The sequence below is a fragment of the Mauremys mutica genome, chromosome 1 (genome assembly GCF_020497125.1).
Source record: "Mauremys mutica isolate MM-2020 ecotype Southern chromosome 1, ASM2049712v1, whole genome shotgun sequence".
Lineage (NCBI taxonomy): Eukaryota > Metazoa > Chordata > Testudines > Geoemydidae > Mauremys > Mauremys mutica.
This window is the reverse complement of record NC_059072.1, coordinates 204,639,156-204,663,069: the sequence shown is the minus strand read 5'-3', so window position 1 is coordinate 204,663,069 and position 23,914 is coordinate 204,639,156. Positions and strand designations below refer to the sequence as shown.

At 38.8% G+C, this 23,914-nt stretch overlaps 1 protein-coding gene across 1 annotated transcript in view; it reads left to right on the top strand.

Moving 5' to 3' along the window:
* Positions 1–23,914, top strand: part of DSCAM (DS cell adhesion molecule) — a 644,197-nt gene that overhangs the window by 584,387 nt on the left and 35,896 nt on the right. The window contains exons 26-30 of the mRNA XM_045002507.1: positions 153–443; positions 4,798–4,974; positions 14,901–14,931; positions 19,205–19,320; positions 22,536–22,685. Of these exons, the coding sequence (XP_044858442.1) occupies positions 153–443; positions 4,798–4,974; positions 14,901–14,931; positions 19,205–19,320; positions 22,536–22,685 (765 nt within the window). The remainder of the gene's footprint in view (positions 1–152; positions 444–4,797; positions 4,975–14,900; positions 14,932–19,204; positions 19,321–22,535; positions 22,686–23,914) is intronic.

Genomic DNA, 23,914 nt, shown 5'->3' with positions numbered 1-23,914 from the left:
GTTTAAAAATCTGGGTCTCTGAAAAAAAACATTTTAAAACAGGGAGAAAAATTTGAGAATGATTTATGAAAAAGGCAGGACTGTCCTGTCAATTATTCCTTATTCATTTTTATCTATTTTAAGTATTTCACGTAAAATATACTTTCTCTTAGAGCCACAGTTTTCCAAAGAACAAGAACTCTTTGCCAGTATTAACACCACTCGAGTGCGATTGAACCTTATTGGCTGGAATGATGGTGGTTGTCCAATCACTTCCTTTACCCTGGAGTACCGGCCATTTCGGACCACAGTATGGACAACGGCTCAGCGGACGTCACTTTCTAAGTCCTACATACTATATGACCTCCAGGAAGCAACTTGGTATGAACTGCAAATGAGAGTGTGCAACAGTGCAGGCTGTGCAGAGAAACAGGCCAAGTTTGCCACACTCAACTATGATGGCAGTAAGTGCGTCCATTTAATGTATTTGGTTTAGCTCAGTGGTTCTCAACCTGCAGCCGCCCGGCCCCACAAGCTCCAGAGGTCCAGGGTGGGGCAGCCGCCCGGCCCCGCAAGCTCTGGGGTTGCTGTGGAGCAGCCGCCCAGCCCCACAAGCTCCAGGAGTCCGGGATCAGGCAAAGAGGAAAGGATGGCCCAGGCCCAGTGGGGATCTGGAGTCAGGGTCCGGGCTGCCACTGCCCTGTCACCCAGCCTCTGTGGCCCAGGTAACATATTGTGGGTCACATATATGGCCCACAATGATAAATAAGTTGAGAATCACTGGTTTAGATGCAATTTTTGTGTAATATCTAATGTTTCTCTTCCATCCCAGAGTCATTTTGATCTTTTTTTTATGACTGGTGCCTGTAACCATCACCAGAAAGAGTGTGATTGGCTGCAGTGTCATTCCCTGGAGTTTCTTTGTGACAGAACTCCAAACCCACTAAGTCTGAGTCTGAACAACTCAGAGTGCAGGACTAATAGTTAAAACTAGTCCTTTTTGAGTGCAGTAAGTTATTTTGGTGCAGGAGGTTTCCTTACTGTGTTATACAATCAGTGCTGGCTATAACTCAAGAACCATCAGCTGACTTCTTAGTGTTTTACTTAGGCCCTTCTGTCTCCTCCTTCTCGATCCTTTCACACACAGTTTTTTCTGCCTTTTCCTGACATTTAAAAAAGCCAAGCACAATAATTACTGCATGGCTGGATCTGCTGTTTTAAGATGCACATTAAGTTGGGATGTTGTGAAAGGCGCAGACCAGAGTGTATAATAAAAGAACTTGAGCAGTTAGCCACTAAATTTATCTGAAAAACTGTTTTCAAAAGGCAGCTCACATGCTTTTTGGTCAGTAGACGGTAAATAATTTAATTTCACATAACGTTATCTAAGTGCCATTTAACTTTGTGTGCTGCAATATGGAATCTGCAATAACAAGACAATAAAACTGTAAAAGTATTTCTATTTCAATGGGGCACTGCTTCTGGTCAACTGGAAAATCTCACAAAGAGCAGCAGACATTTCTGACACTGATTATCCCGTTTGATAACAGTGCTTTGGTAGTGAAGATCTACAGCCAAAGTGGCTACAGTCAGCCTTAGAGAAAGAGAGTTTGATCTAGAAAAATGAGCACATAACTGGGAATCAGAGGAGTTTGTAGAGCAGGATGGGAAACAGAATTTTATTTACATGAAAGGATTTTTTTCATCCCAAATTGAGACAAAAACCATGAAATTCTGAAATAATTTGTTGTAGAAACACCAAAACATTCCTGCAGCAGGGATGTTTTTCAGTGTTGCCAAAATGAAATGTACTCCCTATGTCCTCTTGCTCCCTAACTGCTCTCTGGTGGGCTGCCAAGATAGCGGGGAGCCATAGAGCTGGAGACAATTTTCCAATGGAAACTCAAAATATTCTGGCAAAATTTAAATATTCCTGAGGAAAATTTTGATTTTGCAGAAGGTGAATTTTCTATTAGAAAATCATTCAGATGTGAAATTTCCAACCAGTTCCATTCATGAGTGCTAATCCTGACCTTTTGGACTCATTGTGTGACCTAGGACAAGGCATTTAACTGGTCTTTGTTTCAATTTCCCTACCAGTAGAAAGGAAATAATAATACTTCTGAATTTATGTACTGTAAGTTGGTTTAAGGACTATTGTACTGGGGTTTTAAGATGTAAAGTGCTACAGATGAGGGCTTGTTAGCAATAGTAGAATTTGGGTAAAGCCTTCAGAAAGTTAGCAGAAAGTTCTGAATTGCACATCCTTTCAGTTGCTTGGTTTGCATTCAGTTTGGAACAGCTAATAGGTGTTAGGTTAAATGCCCTAAAACGTAAAGCTCTGTGTACAGCCAGTTAGTCTGAAAGTCTAGAGCATTCATACTAGTGCTCTGTGAAATTCTTTGATTTCAGTTCCCACACATGTCAGCTAACCTTTCCCAGTGGTTTCAGTTTGCAGAATTTTGTGTCCCTTCTATTTTTGCTTGCATTTCAATTACATTCAAACCAAAATACTTGGATTCTTAGCTGTAAGTATGCACTGAGCATAGGGGCGGGGATGGCATGGGGGACTACAAAGGAGCCAGTTTTGGATCTCTAATTCTAAGGCTGGTTCAGTTCTAATCCTGGAATAAATTAGAACAGTTCAGTAGCAGCTCTAAACTACACTAGTTGACTAGGCCCACAAAGGCTCATCCAACAGCCAAAAATAGCTGGAATGCAGTGAATAAGACACTCTGGAGTACCAGGTCCAGAGTGTATCATGGGATATGTAGGCTGGCTGGGGAGGCTGGCCCATAGGGATAAATGGGGTCATGAGGCACCCAAACTACAGCTTCTATGAGGCACCACAGCAGCTCAGGCAGATGCAGATGAATGTTGAACTGATCCAAAACAAAACATTTGCAAGCTGAAATTATTTATAACTTTTTGTTCTGTGAAAAGTTTTGATATTTTAACTTTTAATGGCAATTTGGGATGAAAACAAATGTTGAAATATCAGAAATTGCCATGGGATGGAAATTTTGGTTTTCGCTCAGCACTAATTACACACACTAAACATCATACGCTGATTGTGTGAAGCATATATAGTTCTATTAAACTTGAGGTACATATTGTATTAAACTAGCAGTGCTCATCTATAATGTACCAGGTTTGCACTTTATTTAGAATAGCTATAGAACATTTAATGTATTTACCTAAAAACTGAGGTTTTAATTTAAAGTTAGGACACTATTTTAATACCACTTAAGTCAAAATATAGCATCTTGAAAGACATGTTTTTAGATACTACTGAGCCTAACTCTCTCCTTAGCCAAAGGGTATGTGTAACTGTAAGTGAAGGCAAATTTTAGTCATTAGTATGTGGGAGAATTTGGGATGATTACTTTGCAGAGATTAGTTTGCCCTTCATTAGTTTGCAGCTCTTTCCATATCTTTAGCTGATCATTCTCTCTGTCGTTCCTTTAGCTAACTATTTCCGTTAGTTTTGTGTAAATGTGTTTTCATGCTTTACTCTATAAAGCTGTTATTATTCTTGGTTTCCTATTAAACCACATTATTTCTGGTATAACGTGAACACTGTAGCTCAGCAAAGGGGAAAAAACCCTACACAATGTGTATGAAAAATGCTATCATATGAAAATAAATGTGCTGAAGTATCTGAGATAACCTTGGATATTGGCACATCCTTTGCTTACCCAAAGTCCTTTAGGTGTCATCCTGTGCTTACCCAAAGTCCTTTAGGGTATCACTGTGCTTATTATGTACAAAACAAGTAGCTATTCTGCAAAAAGGGTGTAGATCTTTACATTTGATCTGTAATTATGGCACTTACATTGCATCACATCATAATACTTGTATGATTTTGTATGCTACTTAATGAGAGACAGCCATATGACACAATACAGCAGTTAAGATGTAAAAGAGAATGTATCTATTTTTTAATCCTAACCTCCTATCCATTCAGCAAGCAGATAGCCAGTTTTACGCTTCAGTAGCTGGTTAAAATTAAATAGCGTTCATCTGCAGTCATCAGAGTTCACAATACTTACATATTTCTACTCATGTTCCACACAAATCTACATTTTATAGCCCCATTTGTGGATGCATATAGCAGGTTACTAGCAATCAGGAAGTGAATGAGAACCTTCTTATGATTAAACAGCTTTCTTTAGAAAGTGCTGCATGCTGCTCATATCCCTGAAAAGAAAACGAAGGGTGAAGTATTACTGACAATATGTCAAGTAATGATGCTGAAAATGCAAATGCATCCCAAAATGAAAAGACCAAGTTGCCTGACTCTTATAATGGCTGTGCTTTATAAACTACTTCCCCTACTCCACTTTTAAAATCTCATGATTTCCTCTTATCCTTGTTGTCCTATTTCTTTCATGAGCTAAATCTCAGAAAGTCTTTATCAGCTTCAGAATTAGCAGCAGGTAGGTTATCTGAACTCAAGATCAATGCAGTGCTGCCCACTTAGACACCTGATACAAGAACGTTTCTGTTTAAAGGGCCCATTTGATGTACATAGCAGTGAATGTACGTTCCTTTTTAAAGGAATACCTGATAAATTATGTAAATCTGTTACACAAATACTAATTTCCCATAGTAAAGAATGAAACAAATAGGTTAGACTTTAGATCTGCAGTTTCTTTGTAATGGTTAAATATGTAATGTGTGAAGGTAATACCATGTTGAACATGACAAAACCCTCTTAATGGCTTGTATGCCCTTGGAATATACAGTACAGTTTCTATGAAAACTCAACCTTTTCTCTTCATTAATAGGCATCTAATGTCATGACACTGTTTCCAGGTACAATCCCTCCACTCATTAAATCAGTTGTCCAAAGTGAGGAAGGTCTGGCGACCAACGAAGGGCTAAAGATGCTGGTGACCATTTCCTGTATCTTGGTGGGAGTCTTGCTGCTTTTTGTGCTTCTGCTGATTGTGCGAAGGAGGAGGAGGGAGCAGAGACTGAAGAGACTCAGAGGTAAGAGAAGACATCTGGCATTTATTCCCACATACTCCTAGTCATCTAGCGTGAATGTATAAATGGGGCTGTGAAGAGAAAAGCTTGTGGGACTTTGTAGAGTGTACCAAAGATATTTTTCTACATAAAGTGTCATTTTCCTGTGATATTAAGTTAGTAACTATAGTAATACAGGTGATTTGTCTTTAAAAAAATATTTTTTACAGAAATGAATATTGTAAAGAAATAACTTTTTGAAAAATAAGTCTCTCATCTCCATAAGCAAAGTGATTATTTTATCTGGGGGAAAAATCATGTATCCATTAATTTATTTATTTTTTAAAGAATTTCAGCATCCCTTAGTTACAATTTCTTTGAAAGATCGTATTGGTTGTTCTTTGGGAGAGAGGGAAATCCACTTTTCAAGAAAACATAACCCACACATCTAGGATAATTCTGATGCAGTAACCAGATATCAATGAGCTAGAAAAACACGCCCATAAATTCTCTGACTTGATCATATATATTTGCAAAAGATGTGATTGCATATTGCTTATTGGGATGGACATTAATTATATTATATAATGTACTGTATTATAGCAGAAGTTTAATAATAGCATACTTCATTGTTCGCTTCCAATGGAAAAAGTTTTATACTGTCTATTTAACTCTGCTCTCCTATTATATCTCGTTTTCTTTGTTGTTGAGTTGTCCCTTTCTCTAATCATTACCCTATTCATACATAAGTGTCTGCACTTGACATACGGTAGTTATTCAAGCTATGAATTAATGCAATTTCATTGTTTCTTCTGATGAATGCACTTATCACTCCATCACCACTAATTGCAATGGGGGACAGTACCATATCTGCACCCTGCCCTGTGTGCCTCATGACTTGGCTGTGTTTGTGAAGCGTGCAGAATAGACATCAAGGCTTACTGAAATTATTTTGTTAAAAGCCTTTCAGAGCCTGCACTACATAATAACAAAAATATTTGTAATCCTTAAAATGAGTTTATTTCCAAGTACTGCATGAAAGAAAATTAGTCATAGATATTTCACACAACATGTGATCTTGATGATTAAAACTAGGGCCAACCATAGATTTTGCAAGATAACATGTGGAAATCCCTGTTCATCTTCCTCCCAATATTAGTATCCACCCTCCTCTTCTTCAGGTTGCTTCCTGCCTTCCTTTAGTGACACCTGCATGTGTGTTGATGCAGGGCCGTTAGAACTGTACAGATGCGTAGGTCACAGAGGAGGAATGATCTTGTATTTAAAGCACAGTACAGGGAGTCAGGTGATCTGGATTCTGTTTCCTGCTCTTCAGTAGGTTTCCTGTGTGACATTAGTCATGGCACACTTTGTCTCTCTGTACCTCAGTTTTCCTCATCATAAAAATGGGGATACTGATACTTACCTACTTCTCAGAGATATTGTGAGACTCAATCCTTTAATGATGTAAAGTGCTTTGAGATCATTGGGTGAAAAGCATTATCATTATGCACATCCAGAGTAATTTTACCCTGATAATTAATTTGTGTTTTCATAGATTCATAGATTATAAAACCAGAAGGAACCATTGTGATCATCTACTCTGACATGCTGCATAACACACGCCATAGAACTTCCCTGCATTAATTCCTGTTAAAGCATAACTAGAGCCTATATTTTAGAAAGACTTCTAAACATTGATTTTAAAATTGTCAGTGATGGAGAATCCACCACAGCCCTTGGTAAATTGTTCCAATAGTAAATTATCCTCATGAAAAATGTGCACCTTGTTCCTGAATTTGTCTGAATTTGTCTAGCTTCAACCTCCAGCCACGGGATCTCATGGTATCTTTGCTACATTGAAGAGCCTTCTATTATCAAGTTTCTATTCCACATGAAGGTAGACTCTGATCAACTCACTCCTTAATCTTCTCTTTCATAAACTAGATAGATAGAGCTCCTTGAGTCTTTTGATATAAGGCATGTTTTCCATACACACAGAATGCTGCAAAACAATCCTCAGCACCCGGACAACCTATTCTAATGAAAACCTGCTTTGGAACATTACATGGGGACTTTTCACATGCCCACGAGTGGGTGTAAATATTTCATTATCAAGACAGTCAATACCCCATTCTGTCAAACAGTACAGAGTGTGAAACTCACCCTAAAGTTCTTCTAATTTATTAAATTAATCCAACCCAGAGAAAAATTATTTGTGGTTCTTCTCTGAACACTTTCCAGTTTTACAACATCTTTTTTCAATAGTGGACATCAGAACAGGACACAGTATTCCAGTAGTAGTCACACCAGTGCCAAATACAGAAGTAATCAGGGCCAGTTTTAGGCCGATTCGCTCAATTCCCCGAATCGGGCCCCGTGCCTAAGAGGGCCCCATGCTAGGGCCCCGCGCCTTAGGCACCTTTTTATTTATTTATTTATTTATTACTTACCCAGTGGCAGTCCGGGGCTTCGGCGGCATTTCGGCAGCTGGGGGTTTGCTCCAGGGGTCTTCAGCAGCATTTCGGCAGTGAGGGGTCCTTTGGTGCTGTGGAAGACCTAGAGCAGACCCCCCCTCCCCCCCCCGCCGCTGAAGTGCCACTGAAGCCCCGGACCACCGCCGGGTATTCAAATTGGGCCCCACCCTTCATAAAGCCAGTCCTCGAAGTAATATAACCTCTCCACTCTTACTAAATATTCCTCTGTTCATACATCCAAAGATTGCATTAGCCTGTTTGGCCACAGCATCACACTGGGAGCTCATGTTATTCTAATTATCCAACATGACCCCCAAATCTTTTTCAGAGTCACTACTTCCCAGGATAGAGTCCCCCATCCTATAAATAGAGCCTGCAGTCTTTGTTTCTAGATGTCTGATCTTACATTTCATTGTATTGAAAAACATATTGTTTGCTTGCCTCCAGCATACCAACTGATCCAGTTGGTATCAGTGACCTGTCCTTTTCATTATTTACCACTCCCTCAATTTTTGTGTCTTCTGCAGACTATCAGGAAAGATTTTATGTTTTCTTCCATGTCATTGATAAAAATTATTAAATAGTATAGGGCCAAAAGCTGGTCCTTGCAGGACCCCACTAGAAACACCCCTGTTTTGACATGTCTGAATCTAAACTTTTCATTCCTGAATAGAAGTTGATATTTTGATTTTTCATCCCCTTTCAGGATCAAAACAAATGTCAAAATATTTCTTACAGCTAAAGTTTGAGTACTATCAGTAAGGAAGTTTTAAATCCATTTAATGTGTGCTATATTGCTTTTTGTCTCATTCTAGTTTCTTATTCAAAATGTTGTGTGGTACCACATCAAATGCCAAATAGAAGTCTAAGTATATTACGTCAACACCATTACCATTATCAGCCCAATTCATAATCTCATCAATGAAAGATTTCAAGTTAGTTTGACAGGCTCTGTTTTCCATAAACCCACATTGATTGCCATTAATTATATTATCCTTCTTCAATTCTTTACTAAACAAGTCCAGTATCAGCCATTTCATTATTTTGCCCAGGCCTATATTTACTTGGTTTGTCCCAGGTACTCTTTTAAAATTTTGGCAGAGCATTAGCTTTTATCTGTCATCCGAAGCTTCCCTAGTTTTCCAAGACTTATTAAAATCAACATTAATGGTCCAGAGAGCTCATTGGCCAGCTCTCTTAAAACTCTTGGATCCAAGTTGTCTGGAACAGCTGATTTAAAAATATCTAACTTTAGTAGATGCTGTTTAACATCTTTCTGAGTTCCTGTTACAATGGAAAATATTTCATCATATGATATGAAGACATCATCTGGCTTTTATCCAGTTACAGAACAGAAATATTTATTGAATCATTATGATCCTAAAGCCATCACTGACTCACTTTTCACTGACATTATTTACATTTACATTTAATATAATTCTGAAATTGTTTTCTCTGCATAAAGGCTTTTAAAATATTTTTAGGAAGTGTGAACATTATTGCATGGTGTGTGTATCTTCTTGAAGATACACAACTGAGGGAGAAGGGACCACTGTGATCATTTAGCGTCTGACCTCCTGTATAATACAGGACATAGAAAATCCCCAAAATGATTCCTAGAGCAGATCTTTTAGAAAAACATCCAGTCCTGATTTTAAAATAGCCAGGAATGGAGAATCCACCACAAACCTTGGTAAACTGTTGTAACATTTAATTACCCTCACTGTCAAAAATTTCTAGTCTAGCATCCAGTTTCAGCCATTGGATAATGATGTACCTTTCTCTGGTAGATTGAAGAACCCATTCATAATATTAGTTCTCCATGTAGCTACTTATAGACTATAATCAAGCTACCCCTTAACTTTCTCTTTGTTCAGCTACATAGATTGGGCTCTTTGAGTCCGACACTATAAGGCATGTTTTCTAATGGTTTAACCATTCTTGTGCATCTTCTCTGAACTCTCTCCAATGTATCAACCTCCACCAGAACTGTTCACGTTATTCCAGCAGCAGTAGCACCAGGGCCAAATGCAAAGGTAAAATAACCCCTCTACTCCTACTTGAGATTCCCCTCTTTGTGCATCGCAGGGTCTCATTAGCTCTTTTGGCCACAGTGCCACAATGGGAGTTCATGCTCACCTGATTATCCACCATTGCCCCAACATCTTTTTCATAGATTGATGTCACTTGCAGTGCATTTTTCATAAGAGCATTCTTTCCATGATCTATATTTGGGGTTACGGTTATGAACTAGAATGGGGTTATGGCTTCAGTTCTGCCCAGGCAAATTAAGCAACCTACCCAGTATTCTCTTCCTTCTAAAGCATTTTAATGATTGGTTTAAAATGTAGAGACCGCTAAAAATTGTCTTCCTCCAGTGTCGCATGATGTATAATTTATTTATTCAAGAACTCTCTGTACAAAGGCACTACTTGGTTTTTAACCAGTTGTTTACCCAATTTTTCAGCCGTATTGGCTGAGGCACAAGGAGGTCAAGTTATGCCTGAGGTCATATAGTGATTCAGTAACTCAGTCTATAGTAGAACCAAGAAAACTGCGGACTTTCACTCTTTTTCTGCTATTAACCTAGCCCCCACTGTTACCAAAACAGTATCTCCTTTGCTTTGAATTTCAGCTCACTTTTATCCAAGCAAGAGATACCAGCACAGAATGATACCTGATACGTGGCAAAGCCCAATTTAAAACTGCAGCACAGCTCTGATTTCCCCAGTCAACCCAAATGGGTTAAGAAATATAACTGATGAGATCCCAGTGAGCAAAAGTGAGCACAGAAGCTGGATTTCCCATTTTTCACATCCTGATGTAGTCATGCACCAGAAGCCTTTCTAGCATGTACAGTTAGCATGCCAATGAGTGTGAATTTCTGCTTCAGTTAATGTTTTGAACATATTGTTGTCTTATTGCAATTGGCACAGGTGTTTTTTTACCAAATGTGTAAAGTATTCACAGACTTTGAGTCATCCTTCATGTAGTCTCGATACGTTAGTTTTCATTCAGTAAGTCACTGCCATGCACGTGTAAACTTTGTGTAGAGCATGGAAGGCACATATAGCCCTTGTGTGCTATTGTCTGAGGCAATGGACCAACTTGGGCAATTGCTGTGCTAAATATTGGTGCTGCAGTTAAACTGCAGCGTTTTCTCATTCAGTGTTTTATGTACCATTGCATAGTGCTGCAGGTTTCCTTCTGGCAGTCTGGGTGAAATTGTGAGGAGATGCTCCCTTACACAAATGTTCTAAGGCCAGCTAAATCAGCATATGGATATCCTACCACATGTCTGTGGTGATGACAACATAAACTCACTCCATTTTTTTTTTCAGATCCAGTGACGAGCACAATATAGCTGAGCAGCAGCTGAGACTATCTGGAAAGAGGTTGCTTGAAACCAAGGGGAAAGGACACAGGTGTGGGCATATTGATGCTGCATTGCATTTATTCCAGACAAGTGGCACTGGGTGATTGACAGTGTATTTGCTTTCTAGAGCCAATTGGACAGGCTGCAATGAAAAAAAGGAGTGAACATTTAATGAAAAAACTTTTCCTTGGTTTCAACCAGCATTCTAGCTATCTGTAGTCTCACTGTAGGAACTATGAGTTGCTGATTTAAAGCTTCCTGCAGGGTAGAGGAGAGTTTTTATGTATCACAGCAATGTTGTTAAGTCTGAGTTGTGGATAATATTTGGATCTGGTCTCTCCATCATCCCAAATATTGCTGTAACTTGTCAGCACCAAGAAACACAATTGAGAGCTGCAAGAAATCAGAACTTACTTTGCATCAGTGGCTGCATTTTCTAGGCAATATAGGCTTCATTTTCCCTGGTCTTTTGTACATAAAGACCTTGCCAAGTCCGTAAAACCACCATCGACTTCAGCTGGAAGCAGAAGCAGGCCCTTAGTTTGGTTTATAATTTTAAAAATATTGTTCTTGTTATTATGTAGCACCATTTGTATAAATTGTCAATCAACTGTTAACAGCAAAACCCATTGACGTAAGAGAGAGAGAGAGGCTCAATGGCACAGTGATTCAAATTAGATGGGGCATTTCAAGTGAAAAAAAAAACCCTCTCCTCTCCATCCCCCGCTATCTGCTCTTGCATTGCATAGGGAAAGAGAAGGTTTCTGAAAGAATGGAATGAGCAGAAGGAGAGAACAAACATTCAGATACTTCAGTCAGAGTGAGGTATAAAACCCAACGTAGATAGATAAGGTGGCTGGTGTCAAGATGTAGGGTATTGCAAATCTCTGTAGGATTTTAAAAGCAAAGATAGCCCATTTTGCATTATAGTCAAAGTTGAATAAAACTCCATTAAGAGTGAGGCATTAAGCTAGTGGTGATATGCTCCTGCCTCCTGGAACATGTGAATGGTTTGCCCATTATTTCCTACATCTTTGGAAGTTTAGAGATGTGACATTTAAAAGACCGTGTATGAAGAACTTGCAACACATGCAGTAGACCCCAGAGGTGATTAAGGAATGTAAAAGATTTCAGCAGAGGCAGGGAGAAGATAAAGACAAATTCTGCCAATATCCTGGACATGCTGATAGATTTGCAAACAAGGAGCCAAGGGAGGAAAAGGTAAATTAAGGGTTCCACATGACCAGTATTTGACAGAACAACTCCTTAAAAGCTTGAAACTTGAGATTTGTTTTCTTATCACATTTCTTTCCCTCTGTTGCACCTGCACACTGCTTTGTTGTTCTGGGATTGCTTCTGATCTCTGGACTCACCAGTTTTTAAATTACTTCATGTTTTGGTTGTGGGGGGATGCACATCAGTCATTGTTTTGTTAAAAATGCCACAAAAATAATTATATTCATTTTACAAACAAATAGAAGAGGCAACATTGAAAGACAGACTTTGAGTCGACCAGCCTTCAAAGGGTTCCCTTTTATCTGTTCTCTGTTGATAATGATACCCAGAAAGGGCTATGAGAATGTCTACACAGCATTGTAAGCTTGGGTCTGTGGGACCTGTGCATGCAGACTCAGCGTTTCCAAGCCTGCACTTGGCATTCACATTGCATTTGAAACGTGGGCTTCACAACCATGCTAGTGTATCCATACTTCCCTGCTCAGACCTGAGTCAGAACTTCAGCTTCTGTGGGCATATACCCCATGATATCCCAGAGTTCCTAGCACTACTTCAGGCTTGCTTCATAGTGGGACGTGGGAGAACTTGTCTGTCTGTCCAGCTGGAGTAGGCTGAAAGTGTTTTGAGTGGTTTTTGCCCATCAACATATCCAGCTGAGCCATTATGTATCTGCACACCCCCAAGAGCCAGAGCCATCAGCATGGATCCTAACCTAGTGGAAGAACTTCTCCACCATATGCTGTCAGTCCTATTTCAGGAATCAGGCAGAGCATATGCGAGATGCCAGTGAACATTTCAATGTCAGTTTTTGGCCTGCAGAAGGCACCTCTCAGAGAAGGACACTCACATGCCAGTTACAACCTAGCTGATGCTGTTCATGTCTTAGCTGTAGACTCCTCATATGTAGATTGGTGCTTCTGGAGCAGGGCCATAAACACAGACTGGTGAGATCACATCATCATGCAGACCTGGGATGACCTGCAGTGGCTCCAGAACTTTTCCATGAAGAAGCAGATGTTTCTGGAGGCTGGTGATCAGTTTACCCCAACCATCAGGTGCCAGGATACCCATGTACTGGAGGTCATATATGAGTCCAGGTGCAGGTTGCTATAGCCATCTGGAAGCTGGCTATCCCAGTCTGCTACAGGTCCCTGGCTAGCCAATCTGGAGTTGGCAAATCAGCTGTGGGGATTGTCATGGCACAGGTTTGTGAAGCGATCAGGACTGTGATGTACTCAGAGGTGGTGGGCATTACAATTGTTCCTGAAATAACTGCTGGCTTTGCACTGGGGCCATTGATGGGACTTGTGCCTATAACTTTCCCTCCTCAAGGAGCACCTGAACACATAAACAGCAAAGGGTATTTATGCAGTTCCAAGCAGTGATCAGCACTCCCTTGTAGGAGACATGTACAAACAAATAACATAAAGTCAGTCCCAGCCCCAGACAGTTTACAATCTAAAATTTAGATATCCATAGCAAATGAATTAACATATAAAAGGAGCAGGAGGAGGCTACGGAGGCAAATTGAGTTTGGATCTCCAGGAGGAAAAAAACCCATAATCTTAGAAATTGGAAAACCTGTAAATAAATATTCATAATAAATAACATAAAAAGCTTCCTCTTTCTGAGATGTATATTAACTGGGGATCTAGCTAATTTCAAAGATCCATCAGGGACTTTTGTGAAAGGCAGGTGGGACAGTTTCTGAATACTGGATGTCAGATTGGATTGGGACTCCTGGGAGGAACAAGACCCAACGCACCCCATTTTCCTATCTGTCTGAACAGCCCTCCTTCACTGGCCTGGTCTCCCATGAGAACTGCTTTGTCCTCACTGCCAGTTCCCAACTGCCGTCTGGAAGATGTAGTCCCTCAAAGACGTCAGGCTGAGGATACAGTGAACCATTATGACAAAAGAAACTGCAAGGTGGTAGAGACTCAGTGTGAGACTTAGTTCTTAGGGGATTACAGTGGAAAGTTTTAAAATTAAAATTAAAAACTAGTGGCTTGAAACACACAAACATGCACCCACATGGACCTTTACTCCTGGTTGGAGCCCTATTGAAGTCAGTGGGACTCTGTGAGGGAATAAGGGTCCACCCACTGGGATAGTTTTGAATGACTGACTCTTATTGGAATAAGCTGCTACCTACTGATTTGTATGTAGGGCTCCCTCTGAACACCAAGGGGTAGTTCTGCATAATAGCTAATGGAATGGTGTGGATACCTGATAGTGACCAAACAAACTCACTCTTTTGTGTTCTTCCTTGGCCAATTCTCCAGGCAATCAGATTTGGTTTGGTGGTGCCCAGGTAGGAGATTGCTCATTCATATCATGACTTGCTCCTATTCAGACGTACCTGAAACTTTGTGAACTACTTTAACTTATCTTGATTTCTTTTAAGCTAATTGTGTTGAAGAAGGGACAGTGCTAATGCTTTTATTAGGGCTGTTTTCGTTTTTATATTGTCTCTCTCTTCTACTGAATTTCTTTAGCTTTTTCAAGTTAAATTCTATTCTGTTCTAAATTTAGTTTTCTTCAAAGTCAAGATGAACAGTTTGCAATAAAGCCTTTAATATGTTTCTGAGCATTTTCACTGCCACTGGAGAATTATACATGCTCTGCGTGTCAGAAAGATATATGATAGTCAAATGCAGTTTTAACAAAAATAAGGAGTTTTAGAGGCTATTATGTCTTGATGGCTGATCTGAGGAAAGAGAATAATCTCTTATAAATGGCTGGTCTGAATCTTCCACTCCTTAATAATCCATCTACCAAAAAACTTTCATTGTAGCACAAAAATTAAAGTGTTAACTAGCTACTTATCGGGAACTAATATTTGCCCTATTTTCTTCTAGATGCAAAGAGTTTGGCTGAAATGCTTATGAGGTAAGAATAATGTTTAGTAATTCCAAATTTAATGATGTTTCTGGTTCAGGGGATTATATTGAAAATCATTCCTGGGAACAACTTAATTATTAAACCTTCCATTCTTGAATTCTTTGTATCTATGTGCCAAACACACCAGTGAATTCTAATGGTCCAGAGACAAGCAGAGTTCCACAGAAATCTGGTCAGTCACATGATGCTGATTCACCTCCTTGTTTCCACCTATAACATCATGTTAAAAGGGGCTGAAGATGCATTGAACACTTCCTAATATTGGATGTGCATTTAAGCAGTTGCTGAACTTGCTGCAGCGATTTTATTCAATCAGTGAAAAGAGAGGTGATCAGTGCAGTCATAAATGGCAAAAAAGGTGACCTATGAGGCAATATCTCTATTAAGATGTGAACCACAATATAAAAAGGTTTGAGAACCCCTGTATTAGTGGATTAAATTATAGAACATGTTTAGGTCCCTTTGGACATTTTGCCTGTTCACTGAAGTGTTTTCATAATATGCATAAGAGGAATTGCTCTTCAGAGATCATCTTATTGAAGGCAATAAATGCTGGGAAGCACATATTTTAAAATACAATACACATACATACACACATACATATCATTGCTAGCTGATTATAAGTAGAACTTTGTGAAAGTGGGGACAGTTTATTTATTATTTTGCTGTTTTGTTTTGAGTCATTTCACTATCCAGAACTATAATTCTTTTGTGAAATGACAACAAAATGACTCTTTTTGCAACAATAGCCTGCAAATATGGAAATTTCATATTTTCAGTGTTTATTGGTTTGTCTGGAAAAAATGTTGAACTTTGAAACCATTGTGGGTTTTTGAAAATAGGACCATTTTGGTTTATATTAACTGAAAATCATACTTATTTTTAAGAAAATAAAAACCTCCAGGATATCTGATGATTTGCCAGTTTGGACCATTTTCAAAAATTCAAACTCCCCCATCTCTGAGGTTTTAGATTTCATTTGAATTTACGGCACACCTTAGTTATTAGACTATCTCTGTCTGGTGTGTTGGTGATACATAGGGTTAATATAGACCCCCATCCTTCAAACACTTACATATCTGCAGAGTCCCACTGACTTCAATAGTATTGCTTGTGTGGGTACAATTACATATATGCATGTTTCCAGGATTGGAGCCCTTGCTAACTGTAAGTGACAAGTAAAAATTATTTCAATAGAGTCATTCTTTGGTGTTTCTCCATCTCACAAAAAACCCACGTAGTTCAGCATATTTGGCAAGCCTCTGCTCAAAAGAGACCCAGTACTAACATAGCAGATCAGATCAAGTTGCATTGGCAAAATGTCTTAGTACAGCTATCATGTTACTTATCTGCAATGATTTCTGCCAGCCTTTAATTTTTGTGAGTACTGATAGTCATTCCTTCCCCCATCCCATTAAAAACCTGGTTGCTTGATTTAAAAACATCTACTGCATACATATCTTTTAAAGATATAAATAACAGCAAACAATTATCAAAATAGGCATTTTGAAAAAAATATGTGATTTAGGACAGTTTCAAAATTGATTTAGGACAGTGTCAAAGGGTGCTCAACTTTTGGCACTTTCTGACAGCCTGCTTTTCAGAGGGCACATGCACCGCACATTCTGAAAAATCAGGCCCCTTTATGGGTTACCTCAGATTGGGTAACCAAAAACTGAGGCTCCCAAAATGACTAGTTAACTTTTGAAAATGTAGGCCTTTTCTAGACAAAGGAGGCAAAACCCCAATAACTCACAGAGTCACATATGTTAAATTTCTTGGTACATTATGAATAAGATTTCTTTATATTATACCAAAACCTAGTATCATATACAAATCTAGAAAGTCTAGAAATCTCCCTTGGCAGCAAGTTCCAGATAAATTCCTCTTAACTGTTCATCATTGATTAGCATAAGGAACTGGCTCATGTTTCTAATTTTGAGCATAGAATAAGACATACGTTACCCCTGAATCTCTAACCCAGCCTTCACATTTACAAAGGAATCGTTTTCCATACCTCTTTTGCATTAACCTACTTGCTGACCTCAGCCCCCAAAATTAATGAAGAGTCATGACTGTTGACCAAGCATCCAAAATGACCTTAGTTTTACATAGGTGCCATATGTAATCCCTTTGTGTATAAATGGGTGTGTAAAATTCAACCCTGTTGTGAATGTGCATATTTTTAAGTCATTCAATTGAGTGGGGGGTTAATGTCTAGATCAGTTATTCAAAATGATGTTCATCTCTTTAATCATTTTGAACAAACTTTAACACATCATGCATTTCACTTGCTTAAAAAACAAACAAACAAAAATATTTATCCATAGTCAATAAATGAGGTATGTTATATACACGCCATCACAATGTCTAGGGAGCTAATTAGCAACCTTGAGACAAATTTAAGGCTTCTGATCAGGTAGAGTCTCTTTTTTTTTTAATTTCAGAGTAATTAAAATGTAAGTAAATTATATTTTCCCTATGAGATTATAATCCAGGGATCGGCAACCTTTGGCACGCGGCCTGTCAGGGAAAGCCGCTGGCAGGCCAGGATGGTTTGTTTACCTGCAGTGTCCGCAGGTTTGGCTGATCGCAACTCCCACTGGCCGCGGTTCGCCATTTTAGGCCAATGGCGGTTCCAGGCGGTGGGAGCTGCAATTGACCAAACTTCCTAATGCTGCAGGTAAACAGGTGGTCCTGGTCCACCAGCAGATTTCCCTGTGGGCCGCGTGCCAAAGTTTGCCAATTCCTGTTATAATCCCTTGATGCTAATAGCCTGGATTTTCTAACATTGAAGACCCAGTCACTAGAGTGGGTTGGGAATTTTTCACCATTTTTTTTGGTTGGAAAATGCCAATTCTTTGAAAAAAAATCTATTCATGGAGACAAATCAGTTTTATTAAGAGGGTTTCTCATCTCCAGGATAGAATTTTGATAGAGAGAGAGAGAGAGACATTTTTGAAGAAGGCTTCTTGGGAGTGAGGTCATGGTGGATTCTCTATCACTGACAATTTTAAAATCAAGATTGGGTGTTTTTCTAAAAGATCTGCTCTAGGAATTATTTTGGGGAAGTTCTATAGCCATACAAGAGGTCATACTAGATGATCACAATGGTCCCTTCAGATCTTAGAATCTAGGAAGAGTCTATGAACCTCACAGGGTTGTTGTGAGAATAAACACATTAAATACCATTGATAGGAGCCATAATTCCTAAAATAGACAAAGTGAGGAAAAGACTAGAAAAATAGATTCTGTCAGATATGTCCTAGCTCAGTTCTGGTGGATCCCATTGGATCTGTTGGGTTTAGAGGCATAAGTGCTGCCCATTTTGTGAGGGGAGGAAATTCCTCTTACAAAATGATTCAGGGAAAACCAGGGGGCCCGTATGGAGAGTTCCTTCCTTCCCGTTAGCATTTCCATAGAAAGGGGTGAACAGGTCCTTGGATTTTAGTGTAATATGGAGGAATTTACTGCAATTTCTGAATTGCATATGATTATGCTGCTCAGTTTTATTACCCATTTTCATTTACTTATTAGTAGATGGCTCATTCTCAGAGTAATTTTCTGGTACACAGACTTTAAACTTGTTATAGCTTGTGTGATGATACAATAATTGTTTTATAGTCCTGTTCTAAAATACCACATCCAATGAAAGGAGTTAATCCATGAATGCTAACAAGGTTTATAATTTCTTACTACTGCAATGTCAACAGAACTAAAGTCTTCATTTTTCCTTATGTAATTCATTATTATTAATGGAATTTCTAATGAATGTTTGATTGATTTCTTAACTTACCAATTCTTATGATGTTCCGGATTTAAATCATTGCTGAAAATTAATTAATATGAGAAATTTATATAAGACACCATCTTCCCACTGACCTGTTTGGTCAGCTGAAGGGTTCATTAGTCAAATCTTAGAAATGCAAAAAAATGGCAGTTTTATAACTGTTCCCATCAGTTTCAATATTGAATAGCTGCATCGAAAAGATTTAATAAGGGCTTTTGATAGATAAGCCACTGAATAATGCCAGACTCAGTCCCTTTCCCCCCACCTATTTTTTCTCATCTCCCTACCATATACTTTAAATTAATACCACCTATTTGCTTCAAAGTACAAAGAAAGAAAATAAAATGTATGAGAATTTTGGTGACTATGGTAATTTTATTAGCTTAAGTTGAACGGATTTTTTAAAAGGAAATATTTAAGTATCTTTTCATATGGGGGGCGTTTTCATGTTTGTCTGTCTTTTGCGCTTAGTAAGAACACCAGGACCTCAGATACACTTAACAAGCAGCAGCAGACGCTGAGGATGCACATAGATATTCCTAGAGCTCAGCTTCTGATTGAAGAGAGGGACACAATGGAGACCATTGGTAAAATGTCAATGCACTTATGTTGCTTTATATAATAAATGTTTTTGGTGGACTTTGCACTGCATCCTTTATACATAAAAAGGGTTAGGGTCCTAATTTGCAAGATAATTTGTCATGGTTGAAAAGTGAATTGAAGCCTTTTCTACATATGAATCATTTTGAGCTTTAAGGAACCCTAGAAAATTTAAAGTAGAGTAGGGCAGCAAAAAGTGAAGTGTTCCATTTTGACATTTTCAACATGAAAACTTTAATTTTCCATTTTAAAATGATTTTTTGTTTTGAAATTTTAATTTATTATAAAAAAGGTTATTTTTAAAAGGTTGAAATTAAAACAAAACATTTCAAAATTACTGAAATAAAATGTTTTGATTGACCCAATCTGAAGTTTTTTCAGACTATCTGCTTGTGAAATGAAAAGAAGTACTTCATGGAGAATAGGTCCATCAATGGCTATTAGCCAGGATGGGCAGGGAGTGCCTAGCCTCTGTTTGCCAGAAGCTGGGAATGGGAGACAGGGGATGAATCACTTGATGATTGCCTGTTCTGTTCATTCCTTCTGGGGCACCTGGCATTGGCCACTGTCGGAAGACAGGATATTGGGCTAAATGGTCCTTTGGTCTGACCCAGCATGGCCATTCTTATATTTGAGATTTCAAATTTTTGCCCCAAATTTGGGACAAGAAAAAATTAAAAAATCTCTAAAAGTTTTGCAGGTCTAGAAAATTGTTTCCCACCCAAATCTACATAAAACTACCTAATTATATATCTGCCTAGCTATAGCAAAAGTTATTCTGTATTTTGCTACACTGAATAAATAAGAAAAAAATTGAGATACATTAAATCTGGGACCCTGAAGGTGAAATCTTTTACATTTCAGAAGGTTGGATACCAAATCTCCTGGAACCAGACTCACCACTGTCATTCTGGTTTCAGGTCAAAAGCCATAAATAACTTATATTATGCCTGGGATGCATCTGAAATCTCACAAAAACAGCAATTTCCCTAAGAGTTCAGCGCAAAATGGCTGAAAGCTCGCAAAAACAACTGATTTAATGAGTGTCTTGCTATACAAAATGGCAGGGCTCTCACAGAGGGAGCTGATCTTGCCAGATTTTTACCATTTTGGACAAAAAGCAGTCTAAAGAAACTTGAAGCTGGCTTAAATTCCAGGGGAGGGATAGTTCAGTGGTTTGAGCATTGGCCTGTTAAACCCAGGGTTGGGAGTCCAACCCTTAAGGGGGCTATTTAGGGATCTGGAGCAAAAGTCTGTCTGGTGATTGGCCCTGATTTGAGGAGGGGGTTGGACTAGATGACCTCCTAAGGTCCCTTCCAACCCTGATATTCTATGATTAAGTGGTCAGCAGAGGATTCCACTTGTATTGAGGAATCCTCCAGTGATATAGATCATATTAGTGGTCACATTTAGGATGTGGTCAGAGGGGAGAGGACCAGTGGAGCTAGCAGGTATAATGTAGCTTAGCTCTGAGGCTCCTACTCAGTCCCAGGATTGGGGAAGAATGAGCTAACTTTGTCCCATCACATCCTGGGCCAGGCTAGCTTGATTTGGCTGGACCAGAGGATTCAGCCCTTTCTGTGTTTCATGATTTATAAGGCTGCTTTGAAGATGAGATTCACACATCACCTGCAACTTGGACATTTTTGTTTCCATCTTTATGTTTCCAAAGTTCATTTCTGTGCTGCAATCTTTTACGACAGAGATTTCACTCTTGAGTTCTAGTAGTTGGGCAATAGGGGTTTATAATGGAAATGCCATTAGCTCCTTAACTACAGCAATGTGATCGGTGCCACAGTAATAGACTGTGGTGCACAAAGCAGTAATAGTAAGCCAGCACTTTGACAGGATTTCACATAGGCTTTGGTAGGTTTTATTCATGACCGGAGTAAGAGCTCCTCTTTTGCCAGGGACTGTGTAATTTGGTTTCATAACGTTCATTCTATTTAGGGCCCTTTTTTGGGCAAAAAATGCCAGTTATGTTACTGTGAAGAATTGTTCACATTAATGTTCTCTTGTCAGTTGAAAAAAAAACCCCAAAAAACAAAAAACAATTGTTAGAAGCAATGGATCAGCCATAGCTGATGGGTAAATTGCTGGCAGTGCCTTTTAGAAATGCATTAAAAAGCTATACATGGTATGAGAGCAGGAATTTCCCATGGTTTTCATCACTATTAAGAATAGATGAAAAAGACTGTAATAATGTAAAAATAAAACCTGGAGACTAAACCCGGATAACACTAAGCATACAAATGTAGTTGTTCTGCAAGGTGAAGTCAATGGAAGATTTACCATTGATTATAGTGGGGGCAGGAAGGGACTTATTATTAAATCTTGTATGATTGAGTGGACAACATACTCTGCATTCTGTATAGCTTCTTCTTTTAAAAAAACAAACCAGCCCTGTGATCACAATTGTAAAGAAAAAAGCTACTAGCTGCCACAGGACCAACTGCTCCCCCCTTTAGCCTGGCTTGGTGCAGGGAGGGGTGGAGATTCTGTATGGAAAGTCAGAAGGAATCCTCCGCAGTGGCCTCTGCGGTTTCTTTGAAGAGAATCCATGCAGTAGTGGATTCACAAGTGTTTCTTTCTCCCCTACTCGGCCTGGGGTCTAACTCTCTCCCGTACCCCACTCCACCAATCCTGTTGTGCAGATAGGAAGAAGCCTCCATGCAGCCGTTCATGAAGTCAGTTGTGCTGCAGGAACTTTGCAACATAAGGAAGAGGCAAGATTTGGCCCATGGGCTCCAGACCACAAAAGCATTTATGCGTGTGCATAACTGTAGGCACAAGATTTGTCCCACCAACTTCCACAAGAGTGTTCAAATGCTAAAGCAAGTTCATAAGCCCTTTACTGGATGAAGGCCCTAATGCTGCAATATGTTTGTTCTGGTGCTGCAGAGGCGAAGCCAGCCAGAAGAGAGAGCACAAGTGAGCTAACAATCTCCTTTTGACATCACAGATACAATCACTTATGCTAATGACAAACATGAAGAGCCGGGGGGGACCAGTGTTTACAAAATGGAAAAAGTCCAAGTACTTAAAGCAAAAGATTGTTACAGGCAATAGAAAGTTTCTAAATTTTAGGATACACAAAAAGCCTAACTGTGTCCCTTAAAGTCATCATATCACAAATGAAGGCCCGCAGCCAATATTCATTTCTTTAGTTATTATTTTAATATTCATTTTCTATTGCTTATAGATGACAGATCAACAGTGTTATTAACTGATGCTGATTTTGGAGAGACATCTAAACAGAAGTCATTGACAGTTACTCACACAGTACATTACCAGTCTGTCTCTCAAGCTACTGGACCATTGGTTGATGTTTCTGATGCCCGGCCAGGAACAAGTGAGTATAAAAGAGACTATATTACCTATAGCAGATATTGTTACCACACTATTTGTATTATCGTGGTATTTCCTTTATTTCGAATGTAGTATAGAAACTATTTTGTGCAGCAGGAAATAGTCTCTTTTACAATTGGACCCACTGTAAAAGTGGTACATATTAAAGTTAATGCAGCAAAAGTTTCTTTTGCATGTTAAAATGTAGGTGTAATTTAAGGTAATTCAGACCTGAATATTCCTCAAAGGAAATTTATGCTGCATTTTAGCATCTAGACTCTATTGAGCAAATGTTTCTAGTGGATTTTCATAGCTAATAGATATTTATTTCTCAGCAATCAATCTTTATTTAATTTCTCAATTAACTGTGATTGTTCCTAATGTTCTAGGATATGAAAAATACATTTTCTGATTACTGCATTTTTGAACATTTACATTTCTAGTTACTATATTAAATCCATTTTCCCAGCTATATCCATGCTGAGATCATCTTACAATGATTTAAACAAAATGAATAAATGTACTATTGCACTACATTCTTCCTAAACTCAGTTATAAATGTGTTCCATATTGGTATAATTGAAAAAGTTTCATTAATCTAAGGAATACCTATTAGATAGTAATATGGCATACTTGAAGTATATAAACAATTCCTAGGATGTATAGAAATACAGAGATCAAATACTGTCATTGATGTTTATTATATTGAAGAATCAAGATTATGAGAATGAACAATATAATAGAACCTTGCATCGTTTTAAAATCTAACTATCTTTAATGCTGAAAGATCCTGCACTTCAAAAGTACTTGTCTTTCCTAGGTATAATTAGAGGCTGGACAACACCCCAGGATACTTACACTTTCCATCCCTTATCTCCTCCAAATAAAAGTCCATTGAAGTCCATGGAAATACTGTTACTTAAAATGGGCTTTTAATCAAGCCCAATAGTCTGGTTCACATGCATCCCAGCAAGTGTGGTGGGAAACCTGCAAAATATATTTATTGTGCATTTTAATATTCCTTGAATATTTGAAAGTAAAACTGTGCACCATAGGCGCTGGAACTAGGGATGCTGGGGATGCTGCCACACCCCCAGGCTTGCAGTGGTTTCCATCGTATAGAGGGTTTACAGTTTGGTTCAATGGCTGCACCCCCACCATGCAAATTGTTCCAGCACCCCTGCTGTGCACAGGGCCAGTCTTAGAATTTTGAGTAGTGTTTCCCAAGTTTAA